This window comes from Balaenoptera borealis, assembly GCF_965194805.1.
Source record: "Balaenoptera borealis genome assembly, chromosome: 13".
Taxonomy (NCBI): Eukaryota; Metazoa; Chordata; class Mammalia; order Artiodactyla; family Balaenopteridae; genus Balaenoptera; species Balaenoptera borealis.
Genome location: NC_138870.1, coordinates 3,543,836 through 3,555,877, shown reverse-complemented (window position 1 = coordinate 3,555,877; position 12,042 = coordinate 3,543,836). Strand labels below are relative to the sequence as shown.

At 51.9% G+C, this 12,042-nt stretch overlaps 1 protein-coding gene across 6 annotated transcripts in view; it reads left to right on the top strand.

The window, feature by feature from the left end:
• The window catches only part of IQSEC3 (IQ motif and Sec7 domain ArfGEF 3), a 100,579-nt gene that overhangs the window by 19,817 nt on the left and 68,720 nt on the right, over nt 1–12,042 (top strand). For 5 of the 6 annotated variants that reach the window (XM_082349060.1, XM_082349059.1, XM_082349061.1 and 2 more), the window contains exon 2: nt 11,208–11,291. In XM_082349060.1, the coding sequence (XP_082205186.1) occupies nt 11,208–11,291 (84 nt within the window). Of the gene's footprint in view, nt 1–11,207; nt 11,292–12,042 lie in introns of those variants that run through there. The other variant, XM_082349062.1, reaches the window with a different exon arrangement.

Below are 12,042 nucleotides of genomic sequence, written 5' to 3'. Positions count from 1 at the left end.
ATATATATTCCACACAGTGGAATATTATTCAGCCATGAGAAAGAAGGAAATCCTGCCTTTTGTGACAACATGGACAGACTTGAGGGCATTATGCCAACGAAATAAGCCAGACAGAGAAAGACAAATACTGCATGGTATTACTTGTATGTGACTCTTAAAAAGAAAAAAAAGTCAAACTCATAGAAACAGAATGTAGAAAAGTGGTTGCCAGGGACTGGGGGTGGGATGGGAGAAATAGTGAGAGGCTGGTGAAAGGGTACAAACTTTCAGCTGTGAGATGAATAAGGTCTGAGGAGCTGATGTAAGGCATAGTTGATAACGCTGTGTTGCATAATTGAAAAAAAAAAAGAAGAATGCACTAGACCCAGGCAGACTCTGCCCTCAGCCCAGCAAACATCGAACAGGTAATCAGTGGCCAGCCCGGTGCATGGGATGTGGATGCGGACACCCAAGATGTGGTGTTTGCCGTTTGATTGGGGAATAGAGCATCTCGTTCAAGAATGGAGTGACCTCTAGTTACTACGACGGTGGGCTGTGAGCCGAACATTTTCTCATTTAGCTAATTCTAAAGGCACTCAGGCTTCCTGTTTGGTCCACCGCATGCCCCAGCCTCTGCTGTGGCAGCAATATACCCTGAGGCTGGGCCCAGGCCTCTGCCTTACCTGTGAAATGGAGGGCAGCATCTCTGCCTCTCCAGTCCGTCGTGTTGTGTGTGTGGCCGTGGGTTCCTGGCAGGCAGTGTGGACACGCTGCGTAGACAGACAGGCCGGCTGTGTGGAGCGTCCGCTGTCTTCTGGGCTCCAGAAGTCAGGGCGACTCTGAGTGAGGACGAGAGACGGTTTTCCTGTTGGGGATGGGATGCCTTGATGCCCTCTTCAGGAAATGTGAAAAGGAGACGGGGTCGCTGTTTGTAGTTTGAATTGGGTGGAAAATTTGCAAAACCCGCACATAAGTGAGTCCAAGCCGCTTCCTCTTTCTCCGCAGAGGCCCCTCGTCTGTGCCATGTGAGTAAGGGCCGTGCGAGTGTCCCCCTGGCAGGGGTACTGGGTGTGGAAGAGCTGTAGTCATTCCACTGAAATCAGATTCAGAGGCTGGTCTCTCCCTGAAGCGGCTTACAGCCTAGTGAGGAGGGAAACGCCCACAGTCCACAGGTGAGGGCTGTTAGGAACCAAGACCTGGTGTCTGAAAACCACCCCGGGTCGGCAAGCAGCAACAGCATCCGTCTGCGCAGAAGTCGCTTGCCGGGGCGGCTCTTCTGCGCATCGCGGTGGCTGGCCGGGCCTGACTGCACCGGGAAGTTCACTTGCAGGATGTTCACGAGCACGGCCTGGCCAGCTGCTCTTGGCGTCGGCCCCTCTCCTCGCCACAGACTCCTCCCCACAGGGTTCCTCCGACCACCACGAAAGCCACCGGGCACACCACTTCCCCGGAAGCCAGGGGCTGGGGTGCTTCAAGAAGGAAGGCTGGGCTGGGAAAAGTTGAGTCAATGAGGAACTGAGAAGATCCGGCTGGATTGGCAACCGGATCGCTGGGGGACTCCCTGGGGGGGTCCCTGGGGAAAGCTCTGTTAGGGCTCCGGGGAGGAGCCGCGTCCCAGCAGGTTGGCAGGAGATCAAGGTGAAAGGAAGCACCTGCAAGCAGAAGGTGGGGGGAGGCAGTTGTAGGGAACAGTAGTGTGTCTAGAATGAGAGATTTGATGAGCAAAAGCCTGTGCCAGCGACAGCATTGAAGACCAGCGGGGGAGGAGAGGGCCTGATGATGGGGCTTGGAGAGGAGGGCGCACCCCTCTCCTGAGATGGAAGGGAGCGAGGCAAGGGTGGCAGAAGGGGGACATTAATAACAGCTGACACAGGGACTTCCCTGGCGGTCCAGTGGATAAGACTCCACGCTCCCCATGCAGGGGGCCCGGGTTCCATCCCTGGTCAGGGACCTAGATCCCGCATGCATGCCGAAACTAGGAGTCCGCATGCCACAACTAAAAAGGATCCTGCATGCCGCAACTAAGACCCGGCACAACCAAAATAAATAAATATTTTTAAAAAAGGAAAAAAAAACAGCTGACACTTATTAAGCACTTACTGTGTGCCAAGTCCTATTGTAAGTGCTTTGCGTGTCTTAACTCATTTCACCCTCAAAACGCTTTAGAGAAGTTCTATTGTTAACCCCATTTATAGATGAGGAAACCGAGGCAAGGCTGTACCGAGGAGTTAGGCAGGATGACGCAAGGAGTCTGGCTCCAGGCAGTGAGAAAAGGAGGGCGGGGCGGGCCACCGCTGGGGGCGCGGCCAGCAGCTCCTCTCCAAGACCACCGCAATCGATCGGAGAGATGGAGCAGCCTTAGTAATCAATCGCAGGAGGAGGGCTTTTGCTTAGAAGAATACTTTCCCAGTTGTTGTTTTTTTAAATAAATTTATTTATTTTTGGCTGCGTTGGGTCTTCGTTGCTGCGCGGGCTTTCTCTAGTTGCGGGGAGCGGGGACTACTCTTTGTTGTGGTGCGCGGGCTTCTCATCGCGGTGGCTTCTGTTGTTGCGAAGCCTGGGCTCTAGGCGTGTGGGCTTCAGTAGTTGTGGCTCGCGGGCTCAGTAGTTGTGGCTCGCGGGCTTAGTTGCTCCGCAGCATGTGGGATCTTCCCGGACCAGGGTTCAAACCCGTGTCCCCTGCATTGGCAGGCGGATTCTTAACCACTGCGCCACCAGGGAAGTCCCTCCCAGTTGTTTTTTAAAACAAGAAAGCTTATTCCCCCAGCCCCCAAATCAAACCCAATGGGCGTCTCTAACACATAATCAGACCAAATCGGAGCTGCACTGGTTGAAGTGGAAGGTCCAAACCCTGCCTTCTACACTTGCCTCCTGACCTCGGGGTGGGCCCTGGGGCAGCCGGTGGGGCTCCTCAGGGCACAGGAGAGAAGCACAGCGTTTCCACAAGACCAGACTTGTTCATATGAACGTTCAAAGAGCCAGCAGCGTGTTTTCAGGGGAAACCTCTCTGAAAAGGAGAGGCAGGCAGCTCTTTTCCCAGACTCTGTAACCCCTATTCCTTGGCGGGGATGTGGACTTGATGACCTTTAAAGCTCCCCCAAAGGAGACTGAGCAGAGAAGGAAGGAGAAGCAAAGCCTGGTGAGAGGGATGCCCATCCGAGCTTTCAGCCTTCGTCAGGCTCGGGGCAGAACACTGGAGCCCGCGGGCCTACCTGACCAGGGTGACATTTCTGTAGCTTTTTGCCCCTGGCTGCTGGGACATCCGTCATCACTTGCCTTATTAAGACCTTTCCAAAGCTTTCTGAGGAGGACTGTGCAGTTGCAGATGGCACCAAGGGGCAAAGGAAGCCCACCCCTTCCTCTGCGCTCCGGGGCCTGCAGGAGGTGGGGGGGGGGCCGGGAGGAGGGAGGGGGGATGGAGCCTGGTAGGTCTCTGATGGCAGCAGAGCTGCGGCTGCAGAGTCCCTCGTTGGCTCAGACTGATATCAGTAATAGTCATTATAAGATTGTGCATCTGTGCAGGGCTTATTAGGTTTCTCCCAAGGCGGTTTCACATTCAAAGTCTTACCAAATCCCCATAACTCAGTGAGATAAACAGGACAGGGATAAGAGCCTTGTTTACAGCGACTTGACCTTCCCCCGGGCCAGCGGTGTGGAGAGGGGGCTGGGTCTCCACCACCAGCTCCACACTGTTGCTTCTGCCCTTCCTGGAACCCTCAGCCCCAGGCCTGGGGCCAGCGTTTCCCCAGCTCACCCACCCCACCCCCAACTTTGTCATTGTCCTGCTTTCTGGCCTCCTGGACTCCTCTGGCTCAGTTACGAGCCATCTGGTCTCTGAAAATCCAAGCTAGCAGTTGAAGGGAAGGAAAGGAAAAAGTTGGTGTTTTTTCCTGCTGCTTGGAGGGGGGTTAATAATTAGGTGATCGGGGGCAATGGGAAGAGGGAAGTTAGAAATTATTCTCAAGACTCTTGATGAAGTATCAAGAAGTGAGAAGGGGGAGAAAATATTTTGGTCTTACAAAAATCAGCCATATTAAGGTGCAATTACACACTAAAATTCTCCCATTTTAAGCGTGTAGGTTGATGATTTTTGTCAAATGTCTATAGTTGTGTAGCTACTTCTCAAGCTATGGAACATTTCCATCACCCCGATGACCCCTCGTTCCCTTTTCACTTTAATCTCTCTCCTCCCGTATCACTGAAACTGATCTGCTTTCTGTCACTATTGTTTTGCCTTTTCTAGAGTCTCATACAAATGGAATCATACATTGTGTGGACTTTTGTGTCTAGTATCCTTCACTTAATATAAGGCTTTTTTGAAATTCATCCACGTTGGTACATACATGAGTAAGCTTGTTCCTTTTCATTGCTGAACAGTATTCCATTGTATGGATATACTACAATTTGTTTATCCATGGATATTTAGGGTTGCTGGGTTTTTTTTTTTTAACATGAATCTTTAATTTTTTTGTAATAACTGTCTCTACATGTTTTTTAGAACACATGGTCCATATGTGTGCACGATACATCATTTACTCAATTTACTGACAATGCTTGGTGTGCATATATATTTGTGCCCTCCTTGAATTAACTCTGGGCCAACTCCATTCCACTCCTACTCCTCTGGCCGGGCACAGACGCTCACAAAGTGGGAACCACTCTTTTTTTTTTTTGGCCGCACTTCATGGCATGTGGGATCCCAGTTCCCTGACCAGGGATCGAACCCACGCCCCCTGCATTGGAAGCAAGTAGTCTTAACCACTGGACCACCAGGGAAGTCCTGGGAACCACTAATTTTAGTCACACAACTCAGGAAATGAATATTCAAACCCAAACACTTACATGGATGTATAACTTTTTTTAAAAAATTTTATTTATTATTTTTGGCTTCATTGCTGGGCACAGGCTTTCATTAGTTGCGGCGAGCGGGGGCTACTCTTCGTTGCGCTGCGCGGGCTTCTCATTGTGGTGGCTTCTCTTGTTGCAGAGCATGGGCTCTAGGCACACAGGCTTCAGTAGTTGTGGCTTGTGGGCTCAGCAGTTGTGACACATGGGCTTAGTTGCTCCACGACATGTGGGGTCTTCCTGGACCAGGGATTGAACCCGTGGCCCCTGCATTGGCAGGCAGATTCTTAACCACTGTGCCACCAAGGAAGTCCCGGATGTTTAACTTTTTTACTGTATTTTATTTTATCGTGGTACGAACACTTAATACAAGATCCACCCTCAACAGATTTTTGGGTGTACAATGTAACTGTAGGCACAGTGTTGTACAGCAGGTCTCTAGGATGTATTCATCTTGCGTGATTGGAACTTTATGCCTGTTGACTAGCAATTTCCCATTTCCCTCTCCCCTCCCCCATCCCTGGTAACCACCATTCTGTTCTCTGATTCTGTGGGTTTGACTATTTTAGGTTCCTAATTTATTTATTTATTTATTTATTTATTTATGGCTGTGTTGGGTCTTCGTTTCTGTGCGAGGGCTTTCTCCAGTTGTGGCCAAGTGGGGGCCCCTCTTCATCGCAGTGCGCGGGCCTCTCACTATCGCGGCCTCTCTTGTTGCGGAGCACAGGCTCCAGATGCGCAGGCTCAGTAATTGTGGCTCACGGGCCTAGTTGCTCCGCGGCATGTGGGATCTTCCCAGACCAGGGCTCGAACCCGTGTCCCCTGCATTGGCAGGCAGATTCTCAACCACTGGGCCGCCAGGGAAGCCCTCTTTTTATTTTGATGAAGTCTAATTCATCAATTTTTTTCTTTTATGGTTTGTGCTTTTTGTGTCATATCTAGGAAATCTCTGTGTCCTCTAAGTCGGATTTTCTCCTATGTTTTCTTTGAGAAGTTTTATACTTTCATCTGTTATTTTAGGTCTATGATCTATTTTGTATTAATTTTTATATATGGTGCAAATTATGAATTGAAGTCCATTTTTTGCATGTGGATATTCAATTTTTTCAGCACCATCTGTTAAAAAAATTAGTATCCCTCATTGAATTATCTTGGTACTTTTACCACAAATCAATTTACCAAGAATCAACTGATGTTTGAATCTATTTCTAGCCTCTCTGTTTGGTTCAATCAATCTGTATGCCTCTCCTTATGCCAACATCAAATTCTCTTAATTTGGGCAGCTTTATTTTAAGTCTTGAAAGCACACAGTGTATGTCCTATAACTTGTTCTTGTTTCTCAAAGTTGTTGTGACTATTCAGCCTCTCCCACCCCCCACGAATAGGAGTGACTTCTGAGAAAATAAGGTCATCTTTTCCTCCTATTACCATGTTTAGATAGAGAAGGCTTCCTGGAGGAGGTGATAAAGTTAAGAAAAGGGGGAGGTGGGAGGAGCCCAGTCTCCAGGCTCTACCGGCACTGGTGACGGTGGCACCAGGACGGGTCGGGGTGAGGACGGTGCTGGGAATGATTTTATGATTTCTCCCTTTTCCTGAAGCTCAAGACTGCTCTGTCGGAGAGGTTCCCTGGCTGTTTCCTTCCAGAGGCTGGGGGTTAGAGCTGCTGTCTTCAGCTTGGTGAAGGGGAGGGGGTCCTCCTTCAAAGCTGTCCCATCGGGATGCTGGCTTTTCCTCCTCAATTTTCCTGCAGGGCGTCCCCTCCTCCATCCTCCGCCACTTCACCCACTGCGTCACCGCACGCCTCATCAGTTCGTCTCAGCTACTCCGCTGTGTTGATGGCCGAGCGGTGGAATCCTGAGTCTCAAACTAAATAGAGACGTGGGAAACTGTAGGTGCACAGCCTCCCGTGGCTCGGAGCCTGGCCTGGCTACAACCTCATTAGCTCCTGGCAGCTCTTGGTGCTTCTTCTCCCTCCAGCCAGCTGGCCTCTGAGGTCTCTGCCCTTCCCCAGGCAGCACCACCACTCTCGTCTCCGCTTCCTGGCTCTTTCAGAGTAAGAAACGGGGTCCTCTTCCAGATGAACCCCAGCTTCTCCTCTTCCTTCAGGCCCACGCTGACCCTTAACCCCCATCTTGCTTGGGTGATGCCCTGAAATGCCCCGATGGCCCGCTCCTCTCATCCCCTGAGAACTCCATGCTCCTTCCCAGCCCAGCCTGGTAGCAAGACCAGGGATAAGCCACACACTGAAACCCTCATTCTGGGTCCGGACTGCCCCGCTCTAGGCTCACCACATCCACCCACAATCCAGCCACCCCATCAGCATTCATCAACTTGGGGCACCTGGGATCACTAAAGCCAGGGAGGACTGAGTTCTGCCTAAAGTCAGGGGCCCTGGGATTACGAACCCGAGAAATAAGCTTTCAGCCTGGATACCATATGCCTCCCTCCTTTGGAATTCCAAGGGCCCAGGACTGAGAATGGGTTGTGTTCTTTTTTTCAGAGGGGCCCCCTTCCATTGCCAACTTACTGGGGCCTCTCTGTTCCAGATCTCCGAGGGCCACCGCCTTGGGCTGCGAACTGCCCAGACCGCGAGGTGAATGATGCAGCGTGGCAGCTCCGGGAAAGCCCCTCCAGGGCTCCTGCTCTGGGCCGGGTTGGGGGCTGCAGGATTCCAAGGTCTGGCTCACGTTCCTGGTGCACCTTGAAGGGTCCCCCTCACCCCAAAGCGCAGCGGTTGCACTCAGGCCTGTGAGCACAGGCTTTCCTCCTCTCTTTACTTCCCCAGCAGCAAGGGGACACAGGCCTGCCTCCTAGGTCCTCCACCTAAATGCCCAGCATCTTCGGGATTTGCTCCACCTGCTGAGCCTGTTTCCACCACAATGAAATGGGGATGCAGGGATGTTGCAGGTTGCCATCTGCCCTGGTCTGATGAATTAGGTGCCAAGGGCAGAGGTCTGAGAAGCGGGTCTGAGAGCAGCAGGTTCTCGCTACGTGGAGGGGACGTCTTCTGCCTCCTGGTGCCCACAAAATGCAGCACTGGCTGACTTCAGGCATGCAGGGAGCGCCCTTCGTGGAAGAAAAATTCTTCCTTCCTTTCTGTCATTTGAGCTGATGAAATTAAAGGCTGGGTCAGAAAAGTGAATGAATAAAACGTTTGCTCGTATGACCCTTACCTTTATGATGTGCTTGTACATCCACTGTTGTATCTGCTCCCCTAAAAGCCCTGCCAAGTGAAGGATTTACTATTATCCTAGTTTTACTGGTGAGAAAACTGAGGCTTCGGGAGATAAAGGACCTGACGAACCTACACAGGGGTTGTGATCCGCTTGTGGAGAGCTGATGAACCCAGCACAGATCCCAGCACCTAATCGGGGGTGGGCTGCGGGCAAGGCCTCAGGCCAGCTGTCCTGGGTTCTGTGGACAGGCCCCCTGCCTCACATCTGGACAGGCTGTGATGGGTGGTGCCGCCCCGGGGACGCCGTCTCGTCCCTTCTGTCCCCCACTTCCCTTCTCAGCCTCTGGTGCCCGGCGGTCTGGTGCCTCTGGTATGGGGGCAGTGCTCCCAGGGAAGGCGGGAAGAGAGGGAGGCAGAGAGGAGGGGCTGTGACCTGCAGGCCAGGGATTCAGGGATCAGCTCAAGCGCGGTGGCAGGACAAGCCTCGGACTTGGGCAGCGACGGACAAACCAGGCGACGATCCCCCTGCCCATGTTCTCATTACGGCTGGAAAAAGTTCTGGCTTCAACCAAGCAGGAACTCCATCGTTGGTTGACATGTATGCCCTCTCTGCGGGTGGACTCCCTGAGGCGTGGGATGCTCTTTTGCACGCTCACGCACTGAGCACCAGCGGTGTGTACCCGGCACCGGGCTAAGCACCGGGGGCTCCCGTCCAGGGAGTGGGGCCTGGGCGTGAGTGTCCACTGGCCATGAACCTTACAAAGTAGAGTAATGGGCACAATCCTTGAAACCTGCCTGCCTGGGCTTTAGGCTCTCCTGCTAACTAGCTGTGTGACCTTGGGCAAGTCACTTACATCCTCTGAGCGTTGGTTTTCTCATTTGTATAAAAGGCGATGATAACACAGACCATAACGAGTTGTCATGAGAAACGAGGCATGTGTTGAACGCGTGAGAGTTCATCTGTGGTTCACAGACTCCCCGGGCCTCCGCTTCCTCATTTGGAGACCGAGGAGGAAGTTTTGTTGGATGCTGTTTTGTGAGTTTTAACAAATTAACACATGGAAAGTGCTTAGAACAGTACATGCCACATAGTAAACACTATAAAGTGCTGAAATACGGTTATTAGTATTTTGCTGCCCTGACTTTGTCATCTATCATCTGTCTGTTTATCCGTCTATCTATCCATCCATCCATCTATCTATATCTCTCCATCCATCCATCCATCTATCTATATTTATCTATCTGTCCATCCATCCATCCCTCTCTATCTATCCATCCATCCATCCATCTATATCTATCTATCCATCCATCCATCTATCTCTATCTATCTATCTATCTCTAACCCTTATTTGTACTTTACTAGCTTTTCCACTAATATCCTCTTTCTGTCCCAGGATCCCACCAAGGGCACCACATGGCAGTTAGTTATCACGTCTTAGTTTTCTCTGGTCTGTGACGGTTTCTGTCTCTTTGTGGATTTCAAGACCTTGACAGTTTTGAGGAGGACTGGTCAGATATTTTGTAGAATGTCCTCGATTTGGGTTTGTCTGACGCTCTCCCACGTTTGGACTGGGTTATAGGTTTGGGGGAAGGATACCACAGAGGTGACGTGCCTTCCCATCACTTCTCCACTTTTTTCTTCCAATTTTATCTCTAACGGGAATGAATTCTTGGGGTTCCTCTGTGTGGGTTCTCCTCTGAGGTGGAGGGAAGGGAAGTCTGGGGCTGACTTAAGCTAAGACCTGCCCAGATCAGGCACTTGGACGGTGACCTTGGGCAGGGCAGGGGGCCAGGGTGGTCGGAGGTGGGTAGCATGAAATTAATCCCAGAAGGAGGCACCGAGGGGGGTGTCTATTGGGAAGCCCCTGGCCCAGGCTGAGAAGGCCCATGGGCAGGAGGTGGATAGAGAGGAAACGGGGGAGGGGCTGAAGGCAAACTCCTCCTCCCAGCTGGACTGTCCTGAGGGACCCCATCAGTAGGAACCCCAAAAGAGACTGCGACCCCCAATACACTGCCAGCCCGAGCCTGAGGTGCAGAAGGACTTGGAGACATCCAGGCTTATGTCTCCCATTGCACGTGCCAACGCAGCCGCAACTGGGGACCTGGGAGGACCACGTGGAGAGTGCCTCAATGCTGCTCAGGGGAGCGGCTCCCAGCCCTGGGAGGCTGATCAGAACAGAGCCCTTTCGGGTCTGACTTTCTCTGACTCCATGATGATGACTGCTTGCCAAAGGGGAGAAGGCAGGAGGTCAGCATAACTTTATCCAAAAGTAATTTCAGGGGAGTTCCCTGGCGGTCCAGTGGTTAGGACTTGATGCTCTCACTGCCAGGGCCCGGGTTCAATCCCTGGTTGGGGAACTAAGATTCCACAAGTCGCACAGCACAGCCAAAAAAACAAAAACAAAACAACAACAAAAATAATTTCAGTGTTAAGTGTCAAGGTGGCTCAAGACAGGTATTAGAATCCCAGCCTCGTAACAATAGAAGGACCTTGGAAATTGTGTAGTCGAATGGCTCTCAATTCTGGCTGCCCTTAGAAAATCAGCTGGGAGCTTATAAAATGTCCTGCTGCCCCTGACCCAGGCCAGCCCAAGTGAATCCGTAGTTTAAAAAGTCTCCTGGAGAGATTAGTAAGCAGCTGGGGCTGGGAACCACTCCTGTGGTTCATTAGTAAATAAGCTGAAACCCAGGAAAGGTGAACAAGGTATCGCAACCCGAGCCAGCTATAGCGGTGGCCCCAGAACCCGGATCTCCACCTTCCGGTCGGCTTTTTCACCCACATCAGACAAATCTCTCATCCAGCTGGCGGCTCTAAAGCCTCTATGAGTGCTTTGCATCTTTGCATATGATTAGCTTAAAAATGTTCACTGCATGCAATTCTGTGCATCTTGGATGAATAGACCTAGTTCTGCCTCGCTGGTCAGACCTTAATGGGGGAAAGGGTTATAGAGGGCTAACCGTGATAATGACAAAAGATACAGCCAAGTAAATGTTACGTCACATGCAGGAGCCTACTGCGGGGATCGGGGCGCAGAAGCAGAGGAGGTCAGGGGGCTGCAAACAGGAGGCAGTGTTTGTACTGACTCAGTGCCGCACGTCCTCCCCTGGGTAGTGTTTGGGACCTTGGTGTTACCCAGGGGCAAGGTGTTGGGGCAGGAGCGCCTTGGGGTCAGAGGGCACTGACCTTCTTCCTCTGCTCTGCCCTCAGGAATGAGACCGTGCTGCACCAGTTCTGCTGCCCAGCCGCCGACGCCGAGCAGAAGCCCGCCTGCTCCGACCTGGCCTCCCAAAGGTGGGAATAATTGCCGGACGGTCCTCCCTTCCCCACCCCCACTGTCCTTCCCCCTCCAAGCAGAGCACACACCAGGGCCCTACTCGGCCTCTTCCTCCCGAGTCGCGTGGTTTTTTTGTTTGTTTTTACCTCCTCCCTCATATTTCCATCTCTCCGTCCTTCCTCTGGACCCCAGACGAGCAATTCCCAATTTTTAAGTCATGATACCCTGCTGTGCAAATCCCAAACCTATGCTCCTTCCCACTAAGCAACCTGTAAAAAATTCACCTTTTTAAACGTCAGGGGAAATTAGCTTGATTATATCTATACATCTCACGTGGTGGGTTGTCTGGCACCCGAAGGTGCCCCACCAATAACAGTACCCATCCTGCCTCTCATATCCAAGATTTGCATTTTTCTCTCTAATCTTTCTCCTTCCACAAAGGAGCCAAGGTAACTTTGATTTGAAGGTTTGTCATGCTCCGCTGGGTTTGCCGACCACCTGGGAAGGGAGGGGGCCCACTGAGAAGTCAGGTCTGGAGTCCTGTCCCAGGCTCTCCTCCCTGCCCTGTTCTGCATCATTCGCCCACCCTCTCTTTTCCCCGCAGGCTCTCTCCATCGCTTTCGTTCTTCCCCTCCCCTCCATCATCCACCCCCTCTGACCCTCCACCTCTCTTCCTCCTCCGCATCAGCGTCCTCTCCCCCCCGTCTCAACCTGGAGCTGCCCCCTCTGTACTGGTCACAGTTTGTCCTCTCCTCTTTCCCCCAGGTT